The sequence below is a fragment of the Puntigrus tetrazona genome, chromosome 23, assembly GCF_018831695.1.
Source record: "Puntigrus tetrazona isolate hp1 chromosome 23, ASM1883169v1, whole genome shotgun sequence".
In the NCBI taxonomy this organism is placed as follows: Eukaryota; Metazoa; Chordata; class Actinopteri; order Cypriniformes; family Cyprinidae; genus Puntigrus; species Puntigrus tetrazona.
The window spans coordinates 12187454-12210999 of record NC_056721.1 but is presented as its reverse complement, the minus strand read 5'-3'; the positions used below and the strand labels follow the sequence as shown (position 1 = coordinate 12210999).

The following is a 23546-nucleotide window of genomic DNA, read 5'->3' as shown; positions in this document are numbered from 1 at the left end:
CACCATGGTAACCGGGTCAGAAATTGGACTACATATGTAATATGATTGATGAATGTATAGCAAATGTTTTTTTTTTTATTATTATTTCATTTGATAGATGATTGTTTCAACCGAGAATTTAAATTCAAATTCCTGGGAAGGAGTATTGCCCCTTAAAAAAAAAAAAAAAGTGATTAAGCACAGGTTTGGCCAAAATGTGTTTGTTATTAGGCTTACTGTTAACAAAAAAAAAAAAAGAGTAAATAAAAATCATTACGTAATAATTTACTCACCCTCAAACCCGTGTGACTTATTTTCTTCTGTGCACCACAAAATGCCTGAGTCACCGACCACTCATGGAAAATGAAATGAGGGAAAGAGACAGAAAGATAGGCAAGACTGGATGGAACGGGTGATGATGAACCTCAGAAACTAATTATGATATGTCAGTTAAATGAGAAAAATACAACTAAAATAAGCACTGATTGTTGTCTGACATATTCCTCTATTACAGTTTCAGTTACAGTATAGATGTGTGATTTAAATGAAAGAACTAAAGGTTTTAGGTCTGACTTTTTAAAGACTACTTAATATTATAGATACTAGAGATACTACATTACAGGGTCTGACTTATTTACATTTTATTAGTGAGAAATTGACTTGTTTCAGAACTAGACTCAGTTTGGGTTATAAACACTAAAATTTAGTTGACAAACGTGTTTATATATATATATATATATATATATATATATATATATATATATATATGTGTGTGTGTGTGTGTGTATATATGTGTATATATATATATATATATATATATATATATATATATATATATATATATGTATATATATATATATATATATATGTGTGTGTGTGTGTGTGTGTGTGTGTGAATGTATTTCTAACTAAATCCTTTTTAGGCTTGTGTGTGCGCTTTTAATCTGCTATATATCATATAATAATTTGACCCTTATTCTGTTTTATTAGAAAGATGGCAGAGCCTCGATTCAATAATCCGTATTTCTGGCCACCTCCTCCCTCAATGCCTGGTCAAGTGAGTATTGTGTTTCATAAAAACGTTGGCTGACAAACACTTGCAATCTTCAGTATATTTGTAATAGTTTATTTAACACGAATAGTCACTGTTTTGGACTGTTGCCATAGCGTCTAATTCATGGAAAGTTTCTTCAGAAAAGTCAATCGTGCGTACTGTACCACTGATGACAAAGCGAAACTGTGTGGCATTTAATGAACGTTTGAACGCTACAAAGCATTACAGTATGCACGTTTGCTCAAATCTGTACATGCCAATGTGGTTTGCCAGAGCGAGCACCGAAACCTTGATAATAGCCTCCCCCCTAGACTTTCCCCCCTTTTCTGCCCCGGCTTGGTTTGGTGTGTCACGTCACATGTGTCCGTGCCCCCTGTTAAAACTAACCAATGACTTTTACAGCTGGATAACCTGGTTCTTATCGACAAGATCAAAGAGCAACTGATGGCAGAAAAAATCAGACCTCCGCATTTGCCGCCCACCACTGTTCCCTCTCAGCAGACTCTGCTGGTGGCCTCTCCACCTTCAGATGGTGGGCAGCATGTGATGTCTATCCCCAAGCTGCAGCAGGTGCCGGGTCTTCAGGCTCACAACTCCTCTCAGCCTGACATCGCCCTGCACGCCCGCCCAGCATCCAGCACCATCGCAGGTACCGACGGACTTCCTGTGCGTTATTATAACAAACTTCACATGTAATGCTTCGCCATTATGCACTGTACATTTTGGTATTGCATGTAATAATATATTATGTGGGTCAACACTGTAATGCTAATTTTAGTCCAATTCTCATTATTAACTAGCATGCGTATTACTAGCACAATGGCTGTTTATTAGTACTTATAAAGCACATATTAATGCCTTTTTTAACAACTACCTCACAAAATATTAATAAGCAGCAAAAAAAGTCTTAATAAGCCGTAAAATTGTGTTAGTTTTCTCACATGCTTAAGGTATTCAGCTAATCACAAAACACTGGATAGTTGGCCCATCAGAGCACAAGATTTTCAGATCAATGCGCTTTGTAAAAAAAATCAACATGTGGGGCAAAATAAACACATTGCAAAATACATTTAGCAACATCATATGACCACTTTAACTTGCGTGAACAGAAACCTAAAAACGTACCATACATTTCTTGCCATTTTAAAACACATGCTTGCTTTTATTCTCAATTCCAGAGCTGAGTATAGATGACAAGTCTTCGGTGAAAGCAAAGGGGCTGTGGGAAGATTGGCATATGCGACAAGCAGTGGACCAAGCCTCTAGAGTGAACCATCGCTCAGGTGGAAAAGACATGCATGTATAAACAAGAGGCATTGCACTTCCGTGTGCCTTAGACGCTAAAAGTTCTAAACAACCTTTTCAATTTTCAAAAACAGGTCTCATGCTGTCATCCCGCACAGAAAGCCACATCACCTCTGAGGCTATAACTCCCACAACCCCGACGTCCAGCAGCCAGAACCGCTTGGGCGGCGCACCTTCCTTAAACACCATTTCCGGCTTAGCCAGCGGTCCTGGCATGGAGCACGTGAAAAGTGGAGGTCTGGTGGGGATGCTGGGACCACAGCCCAAAGCTCCAAGGGGCCGCAAGAAGATTAAAGCAGAGAACAACACGGGCCCGTTGCTGGTGGTACCCTACCCGCTTCTGGCCTCGGGCCCCGACCAGGCGGTAACCATCGCCAAAGAGGGAAAAACATACAGGTTTAACACTTTATGACCTGCACTGCATCTTGCATTCCACACAAAATTTCATCTCAGTAACCCGCCTTGCATCTTTTGCGTTTCACACAGGTGTAAAGTGTGTCCCCTCACTTTCTTAAACAAGTCGGAGATGCAGATCCATTCCAAGTCCCACACGGAGGCCAAACCCCACAAGTGCCCTCACTGTTCAAAGTCATTCGCCAACGCCTCATACCTAGCACAGCACTTACGTATTCACTTAGGCATTAAACCCTACCACTGCTCCTATTGCGAGAACTCTTTTCGTCAGTTATCACACCTCCAGCAGCACACCAGGTCAGTAGAACCCACAGCGAGGCTTTTAGTGCTTGTTTCTGCAGAGTGTTAATATACGTGCGTTTGTTTTTAAGGATTCACACTGGTGACAGACCATATAAATGTGCCCAGCCAGGATGTGAAAAGGCATTCACACAACTCTCAAACCTACAGGTGAGGACAGCAGAAACAAGGGCAAAAGGAAAATGACATTCTACAAATGGAAAGATTAAACACACACTCATTTGTTCCAATGTTTATTTTTAATGTATTTATACTTAATAACTGTTAGAAATTATACAACTAAATAATATAAGAAATTATATGAGTGCTGTGTATATTTATTATGTATCTATAAATACAAACACTTGCATGAATATATTTCTGAAAAATACATTGTTTATATATAAATTATATGAAATAATATATACATGTAAATATTCTCCAAATATAAACAGTATGCCTTTTTTTATATATACATACATTTACACAGTACACAAACATATATTTTGTAACCGAATATATATTATGTGTGTGTGTGGATAATATATATTATTTTTTTTAATTTTAAAAGAATCCTCAAATAAAATATGATTTTTCGTAAAAAAAAAAATATATAAAGTCATGTTCAACATTAACACATACAAAGTACAAAGTATTTTTTTTTTCACCAAATCAACCTATCATATTGATTTTGGAAGATCATGGGATGTCTGATGAAAATTTAGCTTTGCCAACACAGGAAAAAAAGACAACGGTTCATTTGTAATGACCTCAAACGCAGTGTCAGTGAGCAGAAAACAAATTATATACATCTTTCCGACCCCAAACCTTTGTACGTGTTATATGTACGTACGTGTACAGTATTCTGTATTGCTCGGCACTTGAGTCTTAAAATGTGTTTCTTCCTCATTTCTTTTCCTGTTCAGTCTCACCAGAGACAACATAACAAAGACAAGCCATACAAGTGTCCGAACTGCTACCGCGCATACACAGACTCAGCCTCCTTACAGATCCATCTCTCCGCACACGCCATTAAGAACGCTAAATCGTACTGTTGCAGCATGTGTGGTCGCGCGTACACCTCAGTGAGTATCAGTGCACCTCAACCTACGACGAACCACGGGTTCTTCCTCTTTTGTCATATTACAAAACATTTTTTTTTTTTTTTACAGGAGACCTACCTTATGAAGCACATGTCCAAACACACCGTGGTGGAGCATCTGGTCAGCCACCATTCACCACAGAGGACAGAATCTCCCAGCATCCCCATACGCATTTCACTTATTTGAGCTTCCTCCCTCGTGTTTCTCTTCCATTACAAGGTATTTTGTTCGCCGCGATGGTCTTCCGTTAAAAAAACAAAAACACGATAAGTGTTGAGAGACCTCGGAGGACATTTGAGTGATTTATCTTCGCCCCTTTAGCTCTTAGTCATATAAAGCCTACTACAGGTCACAGACTCGACAACTGCTGTCAACTCCAGACGCCAGTCTAAAGGAATTGAATCGATTTTTCCAAAACAAGAATGAGTTGTGATCATTTAACATTTCGTTTCAAAGGTGTGTAAAGGGAGACTTCCAAAGATACTCTTTAAGCACTTTTCAGCCTCGTGGTTTTGGCTCAAAGTTGAATGAATCTTTTACAGTATGGGAGCGGCTTCTCGCTTTGGGCAGCTATGAGAGTTTCGATTTAGTTTTGACAGGATATTGCGTTTTATTTTACTGTGGATGTGACACTTCTTCCGCTTTAAGCATCTATTATTCTTTAAGGTCACGGTCGAGGAGTGAAAGGTTACTTTTTGGGTTCTGTGTGCCGTGACACAGTTGCGGTAAGGTCAGTTCTGTGGATTTTATAAGCACCGTCATTACTTGAGTATTTTGTACTTTTAAAGGTGAAGGAATTCCAAGAAATCCCCCGCTAACATAACAGAGTGTCAGTAAGATACAACACTCTCTAAACAAATGAGTTGCGTTAGTTGCATCATAGATGTTTTACTTTTTGCGACAAGGCCTTTTTTTGTGTGCAATGCGAATTTAATCCCTTCCAATCACAGTATTTCAAGGAAAAAGTGCCCTTTTTGTCATTTTTTTTAATTAAATGGCATAATTGCAGAATGGCAATGTCCATCAAATGGATTTTTGTCACGATGTAACTGAAGAAGTGTCACACAGGTTCAGCTTTTTCTAACTGAACCGCACAATTAGGATGTAGCGTGACCTCTGAACCCCGTTAAGTGTTAACGCCCTCTATTCTTCTCCACATAACACCCTGAGACATTGAGTTACACCGATGGAAAGTGTTCATGGTTTTTTTGGGGGGGTTTTTTTGATTATGATGTAATCAAAAGCAGTGGCCTATTTTGAAATGTTTATATTCATCAGATTAGAATCTCGTATACCAAAATATCAGTAATCACGTTTTAAGAAAATCAAGTCAAAAAAAAAAAAAGCTCATTTTGAATGTAGTCGTGCGTTTCTGTTATATAAGTTCATCCAAAAGTAATAACTCCTCAAATCTGGTATGTTTAACAGATTTTTTTAATACATATATATATATATATATATATATATATTTTGCTCAAACCAGCATACAAGCTGAAAAAACATTTTAACAGTAGTGGATAGCATTATTCTTACTGAGTTAAAGCACGTGTGGTCTATTGAAACGTTTGAGCCAAATTTGATCATCATACGTGATCATACTTGCCGTATGTGATTTCAACAGGCCACTGCAGCTCTACAACATTCATTTCTTTTTGTGGTCATTTATACCAGTCATTTGTTAAGCTCACTATTATTATTTTTTTTTCATTCATGTATATTTAGAAAACTAAAAAAGGACCAAGCTTTCGCTCTCAAATTTCCCTAAAATACATATATAATTGTGATTATATATACAGTTTAGCTGATTTGTCATGAAGTAATGGTTTACTGGGTCACACAGAATTTTTTTTTTTGTCTGTAATATTTGGGAATATGACCAATCAGCGTCACAGTTTTAGATAACAGCAATTTGATGAGGATCTACTTCTTGGTGCTTTCTACAAAACCTCAGCTCATTGCCGGGAATAGATTATTACATTACAGTATAATCTTGGATTGTTCATCCCTCAAATCCACTTTAAATCAGTAAGATGTGTACATTTACTATAAAATATACCCTGTATTCATCATTAATAGTGCAAATTAAGGTTTAGATACTGTACTTTGTTCATTTTTGTATCTGTTTAGTATATTTCAACTTATTAATATTTGTTTTTCTGTAAGTACTGATCATTGTTTTTATAGGTATCCTTGTCATCTTTATGTGTACGCCTTAATTTGATCATCGCTGAAAGACCGGTTTCTTTCTCTTTCTCCCTTCATGTCAGTGTTTTTCAGTATTTGGTTTTCTTAAGCCTTTTTTCCGCATGGAACACAGTACTCGTTATTAATTAACTGTTAACATGTATCATGTAAGACATTGTTATGTATGTTCTGAAATAATTCACGTTTTCCTTCGTCTTGCATTGTGGTTCCACATAATGATTTCGTTTAATATGCACAGACAAGACTGATAGGTGAATTAAGAAAATATCAATGTCAAGAACACTTTGTATCTTTATCTTGTTTATTAAATTCAGACTGTTATACCTGAGCCTTTGCATTTTTCCAAATTTGCAAGTGACTAATTAATTCCCACGTTTGTGTCAAGGAACCTTGAATCCTTTTGGGTCTCGCTTTATATGAAATTTTAGATCAATTTTATTTACTATATTTAAAGTCTTGTTACCTAAACACCAATTTTGAGATATTTTGGTTTTGGTATTAATAATGTTAACTCATATTGATTGAAGCGATCAAACAGTCATCATGAAAATAGGTTTATTAAGAAAATACATGCTTTGTGTACATTGATGTCTTTCGCAGTTTAAATGACATGAGCCCTATGTTAATATTTTGTGAATGTTGCATCCTAATATCATATAGCAGCAGGACACAATGTACGATGCACTCATAATGTACAGGCACAACTACAGGATCTCGATCCTTTTGCCACAGTTCAAAACAGAGGCTGCTCACCGCAGAGCAAATGGGCGGAGCTTGATATCCAGCTCCTCCTCTCATGAAACAGTGGGCGGGGCTGGATCGTCTAGTCAAAGCCTATCCCCTAACTAGGACAACCTCCACCCATTAGATGTCATTTGGCTCTGCGCTTGGATTAAAGTGATACAACAGTTCTCCGCTGTCAGATGACTTTGCTCCCAAATCACAGGTCATTCAGTCTCTGAGGACTATGTAAAAAAACACAAAGGGATTGCAAAATATTATACAAATCTATAAAACTCTCATTGCACCCCGTTTCATAAGTAAACAGCAATTCCATAATGCTGGTAATGCTACCGTGTCTGTTTACTTGTCAGTAGGCAAATCGTTTTCTTAAGTGGAACTTAATACCAGCAGAACAACATTTTCCATTATAAATGATTAATCACAATGCATTGCTCACATTAGTACGTAAGGCATACTATACATAAGGTCTAAATAAATATTTTGACATTTCATGACTGTGGTTACTGCCTTCTTAATGGAAAAAAAATATAGTGTATGTGTAAAGTACAGTCACTAAGTAATCTCTAAAAATAGTTATAAGCAACAACAGATGATGATCAATCATCCAATGAAAAGATGATATACAGCAAGCTTTATAGCATTTGTCTTTACAGTGAGTCTTACAAATGCACACTGCTATTCAAAAAGTAGATATTTAAACAAATTTGTGTATGTCTGTTATAACATTGAGTGATAATCTTCAGTTATATCATCCTCATTTCAGCCTGTGAGATTGCCAATGAACAATATAACCAGAGAGTGAACAAACTAAAAGACAGCCTTATGTTAGTGTAATCTATTAACTATTAACATATCTTTTAAAATTAAGTGGCATATGGATGCCATAAAATATTTTAATATGACAGAATTTGTGTTTAACATGATGACATGACAGCAGATACGTTATCAAAAAATATCACTTGACTCCCATTACAATCAGTGAAGCTGAATATGGTGAATACATCTCTTCTTCTTATGATGAGAGAATCTGCGAGTGAACAGATATCATTCAGTACATCCGTAATCTACATCGAAACTCAAAAGCTGCCTCGGCGGTGACTCATCTGAATGCCTCTGATAGGCCGTTGCATTCATAACTAAACAGAATCGTGTGTGATTAGTTATAATGTGTGCAATACTGTAAAATTGCAGAAAAATAAATATGACAGAAGAATTAAGCACTCTATATCATCAAAGGCAACAGCCACAGGCAATATCTCTGAATATGTGTTTATACTCAATACTATCATCTATCAGGGGTTAAACCAACAGGGTTAAAGTACATTAGCTCTGAGATGTTCTTTTGATCAATTCAACGAGCTCTCATTGACTAAAAGTATTAATTACTTAAAAAATACTAACCCTAAACCTTTGAACAGTAGCGTACATGCTTTTATCTACAAAGTGTTGCAATCTTAGCTCCATGTAACATTCAACCAGGCTTTTTTTTTTTTTACCCAAACCAGCACAGAAAATGAGAAATGGTCTACTGATACATGCAAGCCTTCCGATATATTTATAGTACGCCGAATCTCACTAAAACATACAAACGCTTGATTTCAAATTCTTACCATTTTTGAAAGGCAAATAGTGCATTTCTTTTGTAAACACCTGCAGATTGTACCATCTGAACATCAAATTAATAGTGCTTTAAGTGCTTCTCCACAGTCGTACCATTATAGGGTAAATGTATAAAAAAAATACATATGGCACCTTATAGATGTGACAAGGCTACTGACCATAGCATCCAGTGAAGCGTAATGCTTGTGGATGATATAAAAGCTCAGGCCTTCTAGACTGACTCCATGTCAGCCACAAAGGCAAGGTAGCTGAATTCAACCCATGTAATATGAGCCTGAGCGAAAATCCAGCTCTTCACATTCGCTTCAAAATTGAGGAAAAGTGTAAGGAAATTAACTGAAGTCCAAACACAGCATAGACTGTCCGCTGTGCCAATTTGTCTGCATTTACCCATTTACAGTAGACTTATTTATAAGCCTTGACTGATCCAGTGATTTTTTCAGATTGGCAAACCTTGTAATGGCATTTCACAGTCATCGTAACTCGCTCAGGCCTCATCGCTTGTGGCACTCAGACTCTCTTCCTGCTCTAACCTGCTGCTGGGAGCCACAGGTGAGGTCACGTTCAGGTAGCCTATCTCAGTGGACTGCGAAAAGGGCAGAGATGAGGTGATCTCCAGGCTCTTCACTCCGGGCTCACCCACTTTGACTTTGCGAATGGCATCCAATATTCCCCATGAGTCACCGAACCCAGGCTGGGGACTAGAGGAGGATGCATATAATACGATGTCACCATTTGCTTAACAGAGATTGAAAAATGATCCCATACTGAAACTGTAAACTCATCAGAAAGGCAAAAACATATACAAAAGCTAAGATAGCTATAGATTATAAAAAAAGCAAAAGAGAATAAAACAGTCATATTTACTTTATTACTTTCCATAGTGCATACTTAGGTGTATTTGTAGTAGTGTAATCGCTAATTATTATATAACCCCATATTTTGTGTTTTTGATCAGACCTTTTTAGTTGGAAGGCAAGAAAAAAAATATTCTGAATTATACCTTGGAGTTGATGTCCTCAGCTGGCTATCAACATGAGCTCCAGAAGGAAATATTTTCTTGACCTCCTAAAACATAAACACACAAAATTGTATCATCAATGCGATCCAAAAATATTTATTTAAATACTAATAAATAGAATAACTTCTAAATAAACACATACCTCAACAGTACACAGTGACTGAAGGTTTCTTAATGCACGATCCAAAATTCCTATCTGATTGGCCAGTGTTAGAGTTTTTTCTTGCAACTGTTTATTCTCCATCTCCAGAAATTTAACTCTAAGAGTGTAGAGGACAAAGACACATTTAGCATGTTTTTGTGCTTTCCTGAAAGATGCAGAAGAGGACGTAAGATCTTCACCTCTGCTGGATAGTAGAGGCAGTTCTCAGTCCATTATTTCCCATCTCCTCAGCTTCACTTATTCGCTGCAGAAGTTCTCGTCTCTCCAGGAGGAGCTGGTCATTTTCTTCTGTCACAGTCCTAATCCAGTCCTTCTCCTGTGTAAAACACTCAAGATGAAGTGCAAGTTACACTTGCAGTGTTAAAGACCAGGTATAAAAACGCTTACTTTCTCTGAGAGACTTGTAGCAAGAGCCAGATCGTTCTCTAGTTGGTGGATCCTGTGCTCATGTTGAGTGACCGTCTTCATGAAGATCTGTTTAGCTCTGCGCAACTTGGTTTTGTGCTGAGACTGTTTATCACTGTATCTCCTGCAGAACATGAGTTTTACCATTTCATATTAACACATGTACATGTAATATCTGTACTTTCTAGTTGTACTTTTAGTATATTTCTATTAAGTGTGAAAGTTACAATACACAAAACATCTTTTAAAATCTCAACAGATTATAAAACACTAGAGGCCAGATCTACTAATTTTGCCAGTGCAAAAAACTAACTTTGCTTGTGCAAACCATTTTTTTTCATTAAAATAGTACTGTCAGGATTGACTGTACAGTGAACAATTAGTTTCAAGAAAAGTAAGCAGCAGGCATATTTATTTTAGCACTCAACCTCACTGGATATGCATTTTTAGGAGTTGCCCTTTCAGATGCAAAATTTATGGGAGTATTAAAATTAATCTTGCAATGCAACTGATTTAATAACCTCTGTGCTCGTCAAATTACTGGTATTTGCACCAATATTTAACGCCCCCAAAAAGCATAGTCTTAAAACTATTTTGCGCTTGAAATTGCCACATTTGGTGTTGCTAGGAGGACGCACCAGACAAGAGAAAGTGCGTAGTAGAACTACGTAGGATTTTTAAACACATATTGATTTATTTGGAATGCCAGAAGGACATTAACGAAATCTTAACATGTCCTTACGCTAGTTTGCATTGCATTCGATACACTGTGTTGGTAATGAGATCTATGTACGTATCTACGTCCTTTAATTTGCACACTGTTTTTTTTGGTGTGTTTAGTATATCTGGCCCTGGGTGTCATACACTATTATATCCACCCATTGAAGAATGATACCGGATGTTTGTGTCAAGCTGCTGAACAACCAGCTTCAGTTCCTCCTGCAGCCTCTCAGACTCATGCTGGGAAGATAGAAGCTGTTCTTCCAGCTTATGGCAGCTCTTCTGACTGCTTCTCTGCTGCAGGACACATTGGTGTTACATTGTCAAGATCTCCATTAGCAAAAAATGACAGCAAAATACAGAATCAGATTTACCCCACAAACCTCTTCTCTAGCTGTGTTCAGTTCACTCTCCAGCACCTGCAGCCGCGTCTCCAGTTCTTGGTTGCGGTGAGACATCTCTGAGTTGTTGCGTGTCAAAGTCGCCTCCTTTGCCCGCAATGAGCGCACCTGCTGCTGGAGCTCCTCGTCTTTTTGCTCAAGTAATTTCCTGTCAGGAAACACAAAAGGTCATCTTGAAATCCACTTCATGTATATTGGCTTGTGACTTGTGTTTTGGTTGTTTTTTTTTGTTATTTCTATGATGAAAAATATTTGCTGACAAATTTTGGCAACACACTAGTTTAGGGACCAATTCTCACTATTAACTAGTTGCTTATTAGCATAGCAATTTTTAACACATTGGCTGCGTGACCGTATTCTTCATCTCTAGTCCTACCAAATACCTAAACTTATCAAGCTTAACATTGGAGCTTAAAATAAAGTGACCACCTTTATTCCATGATTAAAAGAAGACAGACATGGCAACACTATAACTATATCAACATGCAATATTATGCCCCCATTTACAATATGTAATATACGTCTTAGGGGTCATTACAGGTTGTACCGACTAAAACATTTGTTTTAATGTTTATCATGCGTTTTAAAACATATTAGTACATATTAGTAGTAACTTGTGATGTTACACCGTTGTTGTTCTGCAAAATCATGATTGAGTTCAGACGGGATTGTTTTTTCAGATGCTTACAGAAAACGGCCTACTAAAACAAAGTTATTGGGCTAATTTTTTTCAAAAATAGCTATTTCACGGGAGAATGTGAAACAAAATTTAAAAACACCTGGCAAAACGAACACTACTTTTGCCGGAGTGACCTGTCTGACCTCTGTAACTGCTCATCTTGCAGTCGGGCTCGGAGGGCAGAAAGGTTATCAGACATGTCTCTGGTGTCTCTCTCCAGTTTGCTGGTCTCTCCCGCTCTGGCCTCCTCCAGACGCAGCTGATGCAGCGTGTTCTTCAATTGCTGCTGCAGTTCTACAACCTGCAAAGATGTTCAGATAACATATTCTTTATAACTGCAATACAACTGAAGAATTTTCATTCTGCTGTAATCGCGCACCTTCTTGTCAGCAGCGATCACACGTGCTCTCTCTGAATTAAGCTCCTCCATCAAGCTGCTGTTAGTGTGTCGGTTCTGAGTACTTCTGGCCACCTCTAGCTCCAGATCTCTGACCCTCTGCTGGAGTCTCTCCAGCTCTACCAGCTGTCCTGCTGCGCTCCCCTCCAGCTGGGCTACTTTGGCCTGGGCCTGCTTCAGCTCTGCACAAAGCTATCAGGAGCAGAAACATAAGATTTCTGAGCACTAAAATCAACATTTTAAGTGTAACTTTAGTTTCCAAATACTTTTTGGGACCTGGCACAATTCTCTTTGCATGTTTTTTTTTTTTTTTTTTTTTACCTTGATCTTCTCCTGGTCTAGCAATGCATTGTGTCTCTTAAGGTCTAGGTTTTTCTCTCTCTCATAGCGCAGCTCTCGCTCTGCAGAGGTGAAAAGATTCTGGGTTCTCTGAAGGTCCTGCCTCAGCTGTTTGTTCTCCTCTCCCTTCTGTTGTAAGAGTGAATCTTGAGCCTGTGGACATTTGCATTATGTTCAAGTTATGCATGGCAAAAAGGTAGAACATAAAAATGGTGGTATAATTAAATAATGCAGGTTCTCAGAATGTTTTGTGCCTGAATGTAACTGTGTCTGTGTGGGTGCATGAGTGACTGTTGAGCAGGGCTGACCTTAGCCCGGGCCTGAGCCTCACTGATCTGGGCCTGCAGGGCCAGCTGGTGTTGGCCGGCCAGCTGTCTCTCCTCCTCCAGGGTGGAGTGCAGCTTACTCATCTCTGACTTCACACAGGCCAGCTAGAGGAGCAACAGCAAACATAATTAATTACACATGATTCCAGCAAACACTACCCTTCTTTTTTAAACTGACTTTGTAACTATAAAACTGTTTCACGTAAAATATTCATGAAATTTGTTACTGTGTTCTAATAATTATTATTTTGGAATAAATGTGAAAGTACTTCAACAAAACACTCATTTGATTAGATTTATTACATGTAAAAATAGCCATGTAATTTTATTTTGATAGTTTATTCCGTAACACTTGTTAACTATTAACTACGACTTTTCCTTCAATAAATTCTTAATTTGCTGCTTATTAATAGCTAGTAAGGTAGTTGTTAAATTTAAGTATGGGTCTAGGATTAGGGATGTACAATTGTGGGGATGTGCATTAATATGTGCTTAATTAGTGCAAATAAATAGCTAATATGTATGCTAATAAACTAATAAGTGTTTTTTTCTAATAGTGTAGTGTGTTATTTAAGCTGAAAAAAAAATGGAAACATTAAGTTGATACATGCATTTACAATGGATTAAAATAATAAAAATAATATTTTAGAACACATGTTATTCTAGCTTTACCTGGCAATGGCCATCATCCTCTACTGTAGGCTTGTGGCTGGCTGTGTGCTCCTGTAATGCTCTGGGCAAGTGTTCTCTAGCATTCTGGAGTTGCTGTTTGACATGAAGAAGCTCCAGACTGAGTCTCTCCCTCTCGCCGTCAGTCTGAAGCCTCTCGTGGGCTTTCTCGCTGAGCTCCTTCTGTAGCTGCATCACATGCCTACGTTTCTCCATCAGCTCATCCCTAAAATAGAGGCACAAAATATCTTATAGCATGCCTTCTACAGACACCTGGAGCTTATATTGAAGATGGGATAATGACAGCTAAATTTGAAATAATCGCTGTCATACAGAGATAAAAAAGGAGGAAAATAGTGACGTATATGACAGGATGTCTTACCTTAGAGTGTTGTGCTCCTTCTCCAGTCGAGTCAGTTCTGTTCTCAGCTTGTCCACCATAGAATTAAGCTCTGCCACCTGTCCCCTGCTGTCTCTCAGGTCCTCTTCGGCACGGCTGTTCTCTGTATGAAGAGTCAAGTTGTCCTGGAGTCGTGTCTGAGCACGCTCCAATTGGGCCACCTGTGGAGTCCAAACACAGCCTCAAGCACAAGAATTATATCTCAGCATCCTAACAACAAATGTGAAACTGCATTCTTTGCAATATAACCTTATTATTTAGTGACCTTCATTTTTATCATTACCTTTTCTTCCAAAATTCCCTTTTCTCCTTTTATCTGCGTGAGGTTCTTGTTAAGTGCCTTTCCTTGTCGACATTCTACCTCTAGTCTCTGAACCTCCACACGCAATTTCTTAAGTTCCTCATGATCTCTTTGCATGACCTGTCCACAAAAGTTTCATATCACTTCATTATAACTCTTCTGTGCAAATGCATAGTGCTCTTTGAATAACAACTTTAACAACTTTCCAGGCCTTTAAACGGTGTATTTTATGATGAGTCATGTGTGACAAAGACATTTTACCTCTTTTTCTGTTTTGACAGCAGCCTTGGCCACAGATAGGTCCACCTCCAGCTGTTTCCTCCAACCTTTTTCTTCAGCAAGACGTCCCTCGAGGAACTTAAGTCTTTCTTGAATGCTCTTGCTTAGCTTTAAAGATAATGAAAATATAATTTACCCTACCGCACAATCAGATGGTACAGGCCAGGGACTTTTTCCAATGTGTCTTAACCTTTACCTCAGAGTCAGTCCCACGAACCTGATCTTCATCTTTCTTCTCAGGTTTCTTACTATTTTTCTTACTCAGTTCTTCCTCGATACTTTTAATCTAGAAGTAAAATCAGTCAGTCTCTACATTCAGGTGTTTCCTTGTCAAATATAGGTCAGATAAAAACACACCTTTCTCTGTAACCCCTCGACCTCACACTCATGTCGTTCCCGCTCGTCTTTTGCTGCGTTCTGTGCCTCCCCCAGCAGGGCCTCCAGCTCCTCATTCCTCTCCACCAGCTCCTCATGCTCCCGCTGCTGCTTCTGCAACCTCCTCTCCAGCTCTCGCAGACGGCTGTCCTTATCTTCAGACACTCTCCGACACCTGCCATCGTAAAACTGCCATATCAGTATCTTTAAAGAGTGGTAGCACTGACATGAAGAACTTTAAGTGCTATAAAAGAAAACAAAGCTTCACCTTTTGTGGAGTATCTCATCCTCTACATCCAGTGATGGATCAGGATTGGCATTATTTCCAACACCCTGACAAAAAAATCATGTAATTATTTGAAAACTAGAGCGTTTAAGGGAAGGCTGTAATAGTATGAATATCTACCTGTGTAGAGTGTATTTTATTGTGTTCTAAAGTATCGCTGATCCCTCGATCCAAGTGCGGGGTTGATTGTTCAACCTGTGGCACACCCAACATGGCAAATTATATCTGTTGCATGTTTGCAAATGAGATTACCTAGAAACAAGACTAACAGTAGTAGCGCTAAAACTATAATCTTGAAAAAAATAATTCTTGCCAGTTTAAGAAGAGTTTTCCTCTCCGTGTCTAGGGAACGAACTCTATCCCTCAGCACACAAATCTCATTATCCAGTCTTTCATTTCGTTCCTTGGCCTTCTGCAGCTCCACCATATCTGTTCAACATTGGGGTCACAACCAGCACATATAATTTAAAATGTTTTTATGGTTAGTTTCTGTCTTTATGGACAGCGATGAAATTTTTTTGAACAAACTTGAAAATAGCGGACTTGACATGCGATATCTTGATCTCACACAATCTCACCACACTGTTTAAGTTTGTCCACTTCCTGTTTCAACTGCTCCACTTCCTCTCCTGTTTTCTGAAGGTCAGGTACTGAAATAAAAATGTTGTTCTGAGTTTACATTAAGCACTAAGACAAAAAAGCAAACAAAATTCTAAAACTGTATATTTGAATTTTCTAAAGAAGACTTAAATGACGTTTAGTCATGTCAACGTGAATGATGTGTTCCGGACAGCTTCAGGTGAAAACAATGGTTTATTTGCATTAAAAATCAAGAAATACTAAGGATACACAATATATTAAAACATTTTTCGTATAGCATTAATTATTTATTTATTATCAAGAGTGTTTTTATTCAATATTTAATTGTTAAAACTCAATATTTATATGTTTACATTTAGATTACATTACCAAGACTGAAGTCTAATGGCAATTTAAAAGTTATTTTTAAAATGACTATTCTGTTAAATGCAATCCTTAGCCAAATTAATTTTCATTTTTATACTGTACATGCTGTTGTGACAATGTTGTGATTTCTTACATTCACATGCATCAACAAAAAAAATGCAGATTTAATTTTGTTATGTTTTTAATCCTTTTGTTTACACAACCATTAAGACATTTGGTCTCAGTAAGATTTTTCTGAACAAAATTAGCTGTTATACTTATCAAGGACACATTACATTAAGCAAAATTGACAGTACAGATGAGTAATGTTGCAAAATATTTTCATTTCAAATAAATGATTTTGACTTTTTAATTAATCAAAAAATCCTGGAAAGTACTGCTTCAAACGCTGCTTTCATTATTGATAATAATCAATATTATCAATAATGAAAGCTCAGTGTTTTTGAGCACCAAATCAGTATATACAAAAAAATATATATAAAATGATTCCTGAAGAATCATGTGGACACAGAAGACTGCAGCAATGGCTGTTGAAAATTCAACTGTGCAATCATAGGAATAAATTACATTTTAAAGTTTATTAAAAAAGAAAAGTATAATTCAAAATTGTAATATTTCACAATGCCACTACTAGATTTTTCTTTTTTTTTTTAAATTACATCATATTATTTAATTAAATCACTAATTATATTACCATTAGCACTGTAATCTGAATACAAAATTTACTTACCACACAAGTTTTGGACCTTACGAGCGAGATCTAGTTCATCCGTCAGGTGCCGAATCTCTTTATGTGCCATAGCAAGACGACTCGATGCCTCTTCCAGATCCCTCTCCAGCCTCTGCCGCTCTGTGCGTTCTCTACCGAGTTCCTCACTGTGGCCCTACAGGGGACAGAGCTTTCAGTGAGACATAAACCTGGTTTCTTTGGCTGGACATGCAAGGAGCATGTCAGCGTCCATGCGTTTTTAACATGCATAAGCCACAGATCACAGGTGAAGCCGAATGTGGATCATGTCCCAGTGTGAACAGAGTTTAATATGCACCTGCTCCCGTACGGCAATCAGAAACTGTATCAAGAGAACAACCAGCCTCTGGTTAGTAACCACCCCGAATGAAAGGGGTCCACAGTGCTGTTAGGGTCCATAGTGAAAGTAAGAGGAGTTAATGTGATCATGCTAAGCTCAGCATGTGAGAGGATTAGAGCCCTGCATTTAGGCCCGTGCCCAATGGACCCTGACTTTTTTGTCCCTCGGGCTGGGCTTTAGGTCAATTTTCACATCATGGTTCAGACACGGGTCAGGCCTCTGACCTGTTTTAGGCTTCTCCCTATTTTTATATTAGACATCCATCAATTAGTGATGAAATAATTGCCACGCGGCAGCACGAAAGTGTACTCCGCGACTTAGCGGCTTGACTATCCAGTGTCTCGCATGAACTGCAGAGAACTTCCTTCAGCAGATAAAGAGTTCTGAGCTCAGATGCACACAATAGTCTTGCCGCAATTCCCAGTAAAAATAATTACCATTAATGTGGAAAGTTTATTTACTGAATGAATTTCCTGATTCGCCATCTCTTCATAGACGCGCCAAAGTAGTATAAGACAATTTGGTAGAAGAGCGCAAAAAGACGGACTCGGAGTTGAACTAATTCTAAGGAGATGTCAGACACGGTTCGGGCTAGGGCCAAAATTAGAGGCCTGTGCAGGGCTCTAGAGAGGATATTGTTATTCTCTGCTTTGTGTTCAACCAAGGCATGCATTATTTCATGAGGTGACCATGGAGCTGCCCTAATCTGCTTGGATCATCCTTTCTAGGACAAAACCAAAGATTCCACCTCCCTTGATTGACATTTCTGTCATGCCTTTTTTAATGACAGGTATGGGAACCTACAGGAAGGTTGTGTGCTCTTAGTGTAGCCTTGCGCACACCAAAGAACTTGCTCCAAGGACTTTGAACTGACGATTCCTGTCCATTTAAGGGAGGAACAAAGAATCAGGAGAAATTATGATGCAGAACACATAAAGAGAAGGACAACGAAACACTAATATAAAAAAAATGGGATGTGACTTCGACATGCTGCTTTAAAAGTTGCTTGCTGCTCATGTGACACTAAGATCTTCTCACCTTATTCATGTTTTCCTTTTGATGCCTGAGTTCCTCTTCCAATGTGTGACGCATATGATCCAGCTCCTCCTGATGTCCATAAGAGAGGAGACAATAACATAACCACAAAAAACAAACGACCAACTTATTATTAAGGGAAGGCTCCACATTTGAACACATATTTCTTACTCAATATTATCATGTTTTTATGTACATTTTATGCATTTGCCATTTTAAGCGTTTAAGTTATACATTCAGTATGCTCATTTGGCTTATTTAAAGTTAGCATTTTCTGTATCATAAATAAAATTAGGTTATTATAACCGTCTACCTGTTGTTTAGTTTATTTCTGATAGTACCTGCAGATGCACCTCTCTGAGGTTGCCAGTGAGGGTCTGGGTGTCCAGTTTTCTTTCTGCAGCCTCCAGTCTCTCCAGGAGAGTGACTCTCTCCACCAGCAGATAGGCCACCTGCTCACTGGCACTGCTCTGACTGATCTCTGCTAGACCCTCCTGCTCTAGCATCTCCACCATCTCCTTACACTGGGAGTCTGACACATACAACAAGACAAAGACCACTTATCCAAAAAATAATAACTGACTTACGATATTTGTTTGTTTGTTTTTTCGAAAGTTCTAAATAATGGCCACTATTCACTAGCATTACCAAGCTTTGAAGAGCCAGGATAAACATGTAGTATGGCTTGGGGGTCGGTAGTTTATGGTGTAATTTTCATTTTTGGGTGAACTATTCCTTTAACGTAATACTAGTGTACTACATATTGTATACAGTGAAGTATGCACTAAATACAGCAAACTATTTTTTATTACCTCAGAAATACTTTTTTTAGTTCTTGGTAAAATAATAATAATATTATTCTTACTATAAATAATAATAATAATAATAATAATAATAATAATAATAATAATATATATATATTATCCTAAATACAATTACATTGAAAAAATACAAATAAAATATATAAAACATATATAAAATATCACTTTTTATTAAAATGAGAAATACTGGTAATTAACTAAAATATATTTAAAGGCCTGTTCACACCAAAGATGATAACTATCACAATAACACAACTATAATCATTCTAATTCTAGCAACAATAGGAAAGTGCACAGCAAAGTGATGAGACAAAGGAACAATGGGTTTTTTTCCAGATGATGAACAACAAAGACATTTACAGTCAACTAGAATCCACTGATTTTAAAGAACCTAGACATTTAAATCAACAGACAATTTAAGTGCAGTGTGAAAAATAATCAGAACATTAATGTCTGTTGATGTATTCACTAAAATGTTGCAGTTATTGTTATAGTTATTTTTATAGTTGTTGTTCTTGGTGTAAACAGCCCTGTTGAAGTACTAAAAAACTTAATCTGAAGTAAAAATACATTAAAAAAGAAAAATATGAAAAAAAAAAAATGGGAAATATAAATGGGAAGAAATTAATTAAAATGAAATAAATTATTTAAAATAAAGTTAAAATTAAAGCATAAAAAGTAAAAGCAAATACAAAATATTAATAAATACTTTGAATACATAATCAGTAATACAAATACTAATTTTAAGCAAATAATTTTCAAATTGAACTGGTAAAACATCTTAACACTAGGATGTTAGATCAAATGAAAGAAGAAAATTGTGGCTGATATTACATCCAGTTCAAGGTCCTGCCAAGCACATTGCATTGTGGGATACAGTATTATACACAGCACATTCTATAACATTCTGTATACTGGACAGTTGTAGTACCTGATCTACGAGTCCTCTACATACAAACATTTACACATTGTGTACAAGAATACTGCATGCATACTTATATTTAGTACACAAATACACATAATGCAGAAACAGTATGAGCAGCATGCGACCAAACTACTCACTGACTAACCCTAGACCACAGTCTAAACCCACACAAGTTCAAACTCACCCTGTTGGTGTTTCATTAGGGCGAGCTCAGCGCGGAGCTGTTCGTTGTCACGTTCGTACTCCGCTGTAAGAGATTCCCGCTCCTCCAGCATGTTTCGAATATGCTCCACGTAATTTTCCACCTTAAAAAAAAAAAAAAACATCAAATAACCCCACAGCAAAAGCATTAGCTACAGAAGCGGTGTGTTTTTGGCAGGAAACAGTGCGGTCATGTTACAGTGCTGATGAGGGAGACCATCATTAGCTATTCTTTGGGGTGGGAGGATGCCCGGCCTGCCATCTGCCGGCTCACCTCTCTCATCTCGCTGGCCTGCTGTGTGCGTAAGGTCTGCAGGTCTTCAGTGGCTGCGGTCAGGCTGCCCTCGCTGCGCTGGAGCAAACACCACAGGTGCTGCTCGCGCTCCTCTGCTGGAGCCTCAGGGGACACGCCGTCCCTCTGCAAGCGGAGGGTGAGCTCGTCCAGCTCCTTTTCCTTAGGAGAAAACACAACCATGAGCTTTTTTCTTTCTTGATGAGGCCTGGGTTATCCGACACCTTCTTCAACGCTGTCTCCTTGTCAACAGCACATCTAATTGCTCTTTGTGAAGTACGTCTCAAAAGGTGCCTAATATCTCACTACACTGTCCGATTAAGCAGGGTTTGGAATGCACTGGGGGGCCTTTAAACTTCTAAAGGTGCTGCAAAATATTTTAGAAAAATTCTAAATAAATTCCATTTTATTAACATTTGAGGCTGTCAACCAACTCAGCAAACTTAGAAGGGGGCTTCAGGATGTTTAAGATGATTTTAAAAACACAAAAAAAGATTTTAAACATTATTTTTAGATTAAGCGCTATTTGTTTTTTAGTAATATGCATTGAGAATATGCCTTAAAAAACTATTCCACAATGCCTAGAAAAATAATAAAAAATAGTAAAAACTTACATAACATAATTTGAATATAGTTCTACAGTGCAATTAAAAAACAAGCAGCTTATTACAGCATTATTACAGCAGAAGTGCCAGAAATAGTAGTCTACTTGGTCTACATGAGTGGCCTGCGTGTATTATAGTTGACAAATCGAGGACTAGGAATCAAAAACGTTGAAACTTTCTGTAATATCATTTAAACAGAGATGCAAGAAAACATAGAGTTTGAGAATGACTGTCATAAAGTTATTTAACTAGATGTATTAATAACGTACATATTACTACACCGGTTGAAACAAAAACCACTTCCCCCTTGTAGCTGAGAAACAAGTCTTTTTTTGCATGTCCACATAACTATTACAAGCATATTGCATGACCTCCATTAACTAACATTTCGTGCGTATGTCATGTTTATAAATATAAAAACGACGACGCCATACCTCTCTTTTTTCCATGGCCGAGTACAGCTCAACTGGAGTCCGTGCATCACTTGCAAATTAGCCAAGAGTTTTTATGGGAACAAAGTTTAGACTGTGGTTTCCAGCATTTGCCTCCGCCCGCGGCCCATGTCTCTGGACTAATCATCACTTTATTGTAAAAATAAAAGCATATCAGATAAGTTTGCATGCCTTTTACTTGAACACAATACAGCTCAAGCGACAACCTTTAAACACTAACAACGACGCAAAGACTACACGTGATCTTCTGCATAATCCAAAACCCATTATCATCCGTCATTAAATATTTTTCTCACATGTACATAATTTATCTGCTGTATTTGACCGGAATAGCGTTGCTTTGGGCTCAACGGGCTTTTCTTTGTTTTTACTGCAATATAAAAAGTTTCCCAACCCGAGCACAGTCCAGTCCGCTAACTTTGGCTAGCGGGCTAGTTCGCAGGTATCACGCGCGAGCTTCTTTTCATATTCTCCAGACGCCTGTTGATCCTAATAAAACAAATTAGGACCGTCGCTGTCCTTCAAAGTCGACTTAAAGCGGTTAATGACGCCCGTCTGTTTGTAAATATTGACGCAACAGCAGAGAGCCCTGTCTCCCGAGGCCTACCAAGTGTTTTGTTGCAGCTGCTCGCGGTAGCTTGTGCCGAGCGCCTAGGCAACGGGTTAAACCATTACGACCAGGGAGAGGAGGACGCGCTCACGAGCTCAGCTTTCACCTTCACCCAGCAGGTGGCGACGAATGCTCTAGAAATCAATGAACAACTAGAAGGAAAGTGTAGATACAGTGCTGAATGACTTAACAGTTTTTCTGCTCGTTTTTTAACACCGAAATTCTATTAAAATACAGTAAGACATACATATGCATAATAACTTGAAACGCCAGCGGTCAAAAGCTTGGAACAACCAAAAGCTTAAAAAATCGTAATAGCTTACTAAACGAGTCATTTTGTTAAGTACTTTGTACAACTGAAAAAAATGAACTTTAATAAATGCACTTTATTAATGAGTTGACAAAAATGAATTTTCAGCAGTGTTCAATGTCTCATGCATGTTATATGCAGCATGGATGAGAATATAAGATTAATTTTCTTTCATCTTCGTTATTTTCTATCTGTCTTTCTATCTGTTGAGCAAGATTTCATCAAGTACAAGATGTTCCTGGATAAACATTCTTGTTTATCCTGGAACAACTTTCCAATCAACCAATGAGGTTTCAGGGATCATTTTTCAGTAAACATCCGTTTTAGGTTTATGATCGGGATTAGACCCTTGTTAATCAGCCATCATCTCCCTCTGATTTTAGGAATACATTTTTGGTAGACTTAGGTTCAGGGATAGGGATTGGGATAAGTCTATATTTTTGGACATTAATGTTGATCCAGGATCATCTCTTACCTGGCAAAATAACGGCAACCCCATTCTGTCTGTTTGTCTGTCTGTCTTTCTATCTAATCTCCGGTCTGAAAACCCATAATGCGGTATCAGGGTGAACTGAAATAAGTAAACTAGAGTCACGTGTATAAAATATTACTTTATTAAAGTAAACTAAAATGAGTGACATGCTGTAAATCATTATCGGTACAAATGTCTGAACTAAAACAATTATTTTTCCTGCATATATACACTGGGTAAGTGTTAAATATAAATATCAAGTTTAACATTAGATTAAAAATATTTAAAAGTGGAGGAACTGGGCA

At 37.7% G+C, this 23546-nt stretch overlaps 2 protein-coding genes across 5 annotated transcripts in view; one reads left to right on the top strand and one right to left on the bottom strand.

The window, feature by feature from the left end:
- The window catches only part of znf362b (zinc finger protein 362b), a 7772-nt gene extending 1105 nt beyond the window's left edge, over positions 1-6667 (top strand). Inside the window, exons 2-9 of the mRNA XM_043225497.1 lie at positions 970-1036; positions 1436-1682; positions 2212-2316; positions 2413-2734; positions 2825-3049; positions 3124-3202; positions 3958-4116; positions 4204-6667. Coding sequence (XP_043081432.1) covers positions 974-1036; positions 1436-1682; positions 2212-2316; positions 2413-2734; positions 2825-3049; positions 3124-3202; positions 3958-4116; positions 4204-4320 — 1317 coding nt within the window. The 5' untranslated portion in view covers positions 970-973 and the 3' untranslated portion in view covers positions 4321-6667. The remainder of the gene's footprint in view (positions 1-969; positions 1037-1435; positions 1683-2211; positions 2317-2412; positions 2735-2824; positions 3050-3123; positions 3203-3957; positions 4117-4203) is intronic.
- Positions 6668-6880: 213 nt separating this feature from the next.
- ccdc30 (coiled-coil domain containing 30) lies at positions 6881-22506 on the bottom strand. Of its 4 annotated transcripts, none has more exons than XM_043225168.1 (29): positions 22457-22506; positions 21832-21978; positions 20775-20954; positions 20484-20604; positions 18895-19085; positions 18557-18625; positions 18323-18397; positions 17161-17314; positions 16043-16114; positions 15778-15893; positions 15585-15659; positions 15447-15511; positions 15161-15353; positions 15000-15089; positions 14786-14911; positions 14507-14644; positions 14206-14384; positions 13827-14049; positions 13137-13259; positions 12811-12981; positions 12472-12681; positions 12236-12393; positions 11396-11561; positions 11188-11309; positions 10275-10416; positions 10067-10203; positions 9867-9984; positions 9707-9771; positions 6881-9404 (listed from the first exon to the last, which is right to left on the bottom strand). In XM_043225168.1, the coding sequence occupies exons 2-29, from the start codon at positions 21844-21846 to the stop codon at positions 9191-9193; spliced, it is 3708 nt and encodes a 1235-aa protein (XP_043081103.1). In that variant the 5' UTR covers positions 21847-21978; positions 22457-22506; the 3' UTR covers positions 6881-9190. The 4 variants fall into 4 exon arrangements, with proteins under 4 accessions (XP_043081103.1, XP_043081102.1, XP_043081101.1 ...); XM_043225167.1 differs by having other exon boundaries at positions 22244-22479; XM_043225166.1 differs by having other exon boundaries at positions 21832-22479.
- Between the last annotated feature and the right edge of the window lie 1040 nt (positions 22507-23546).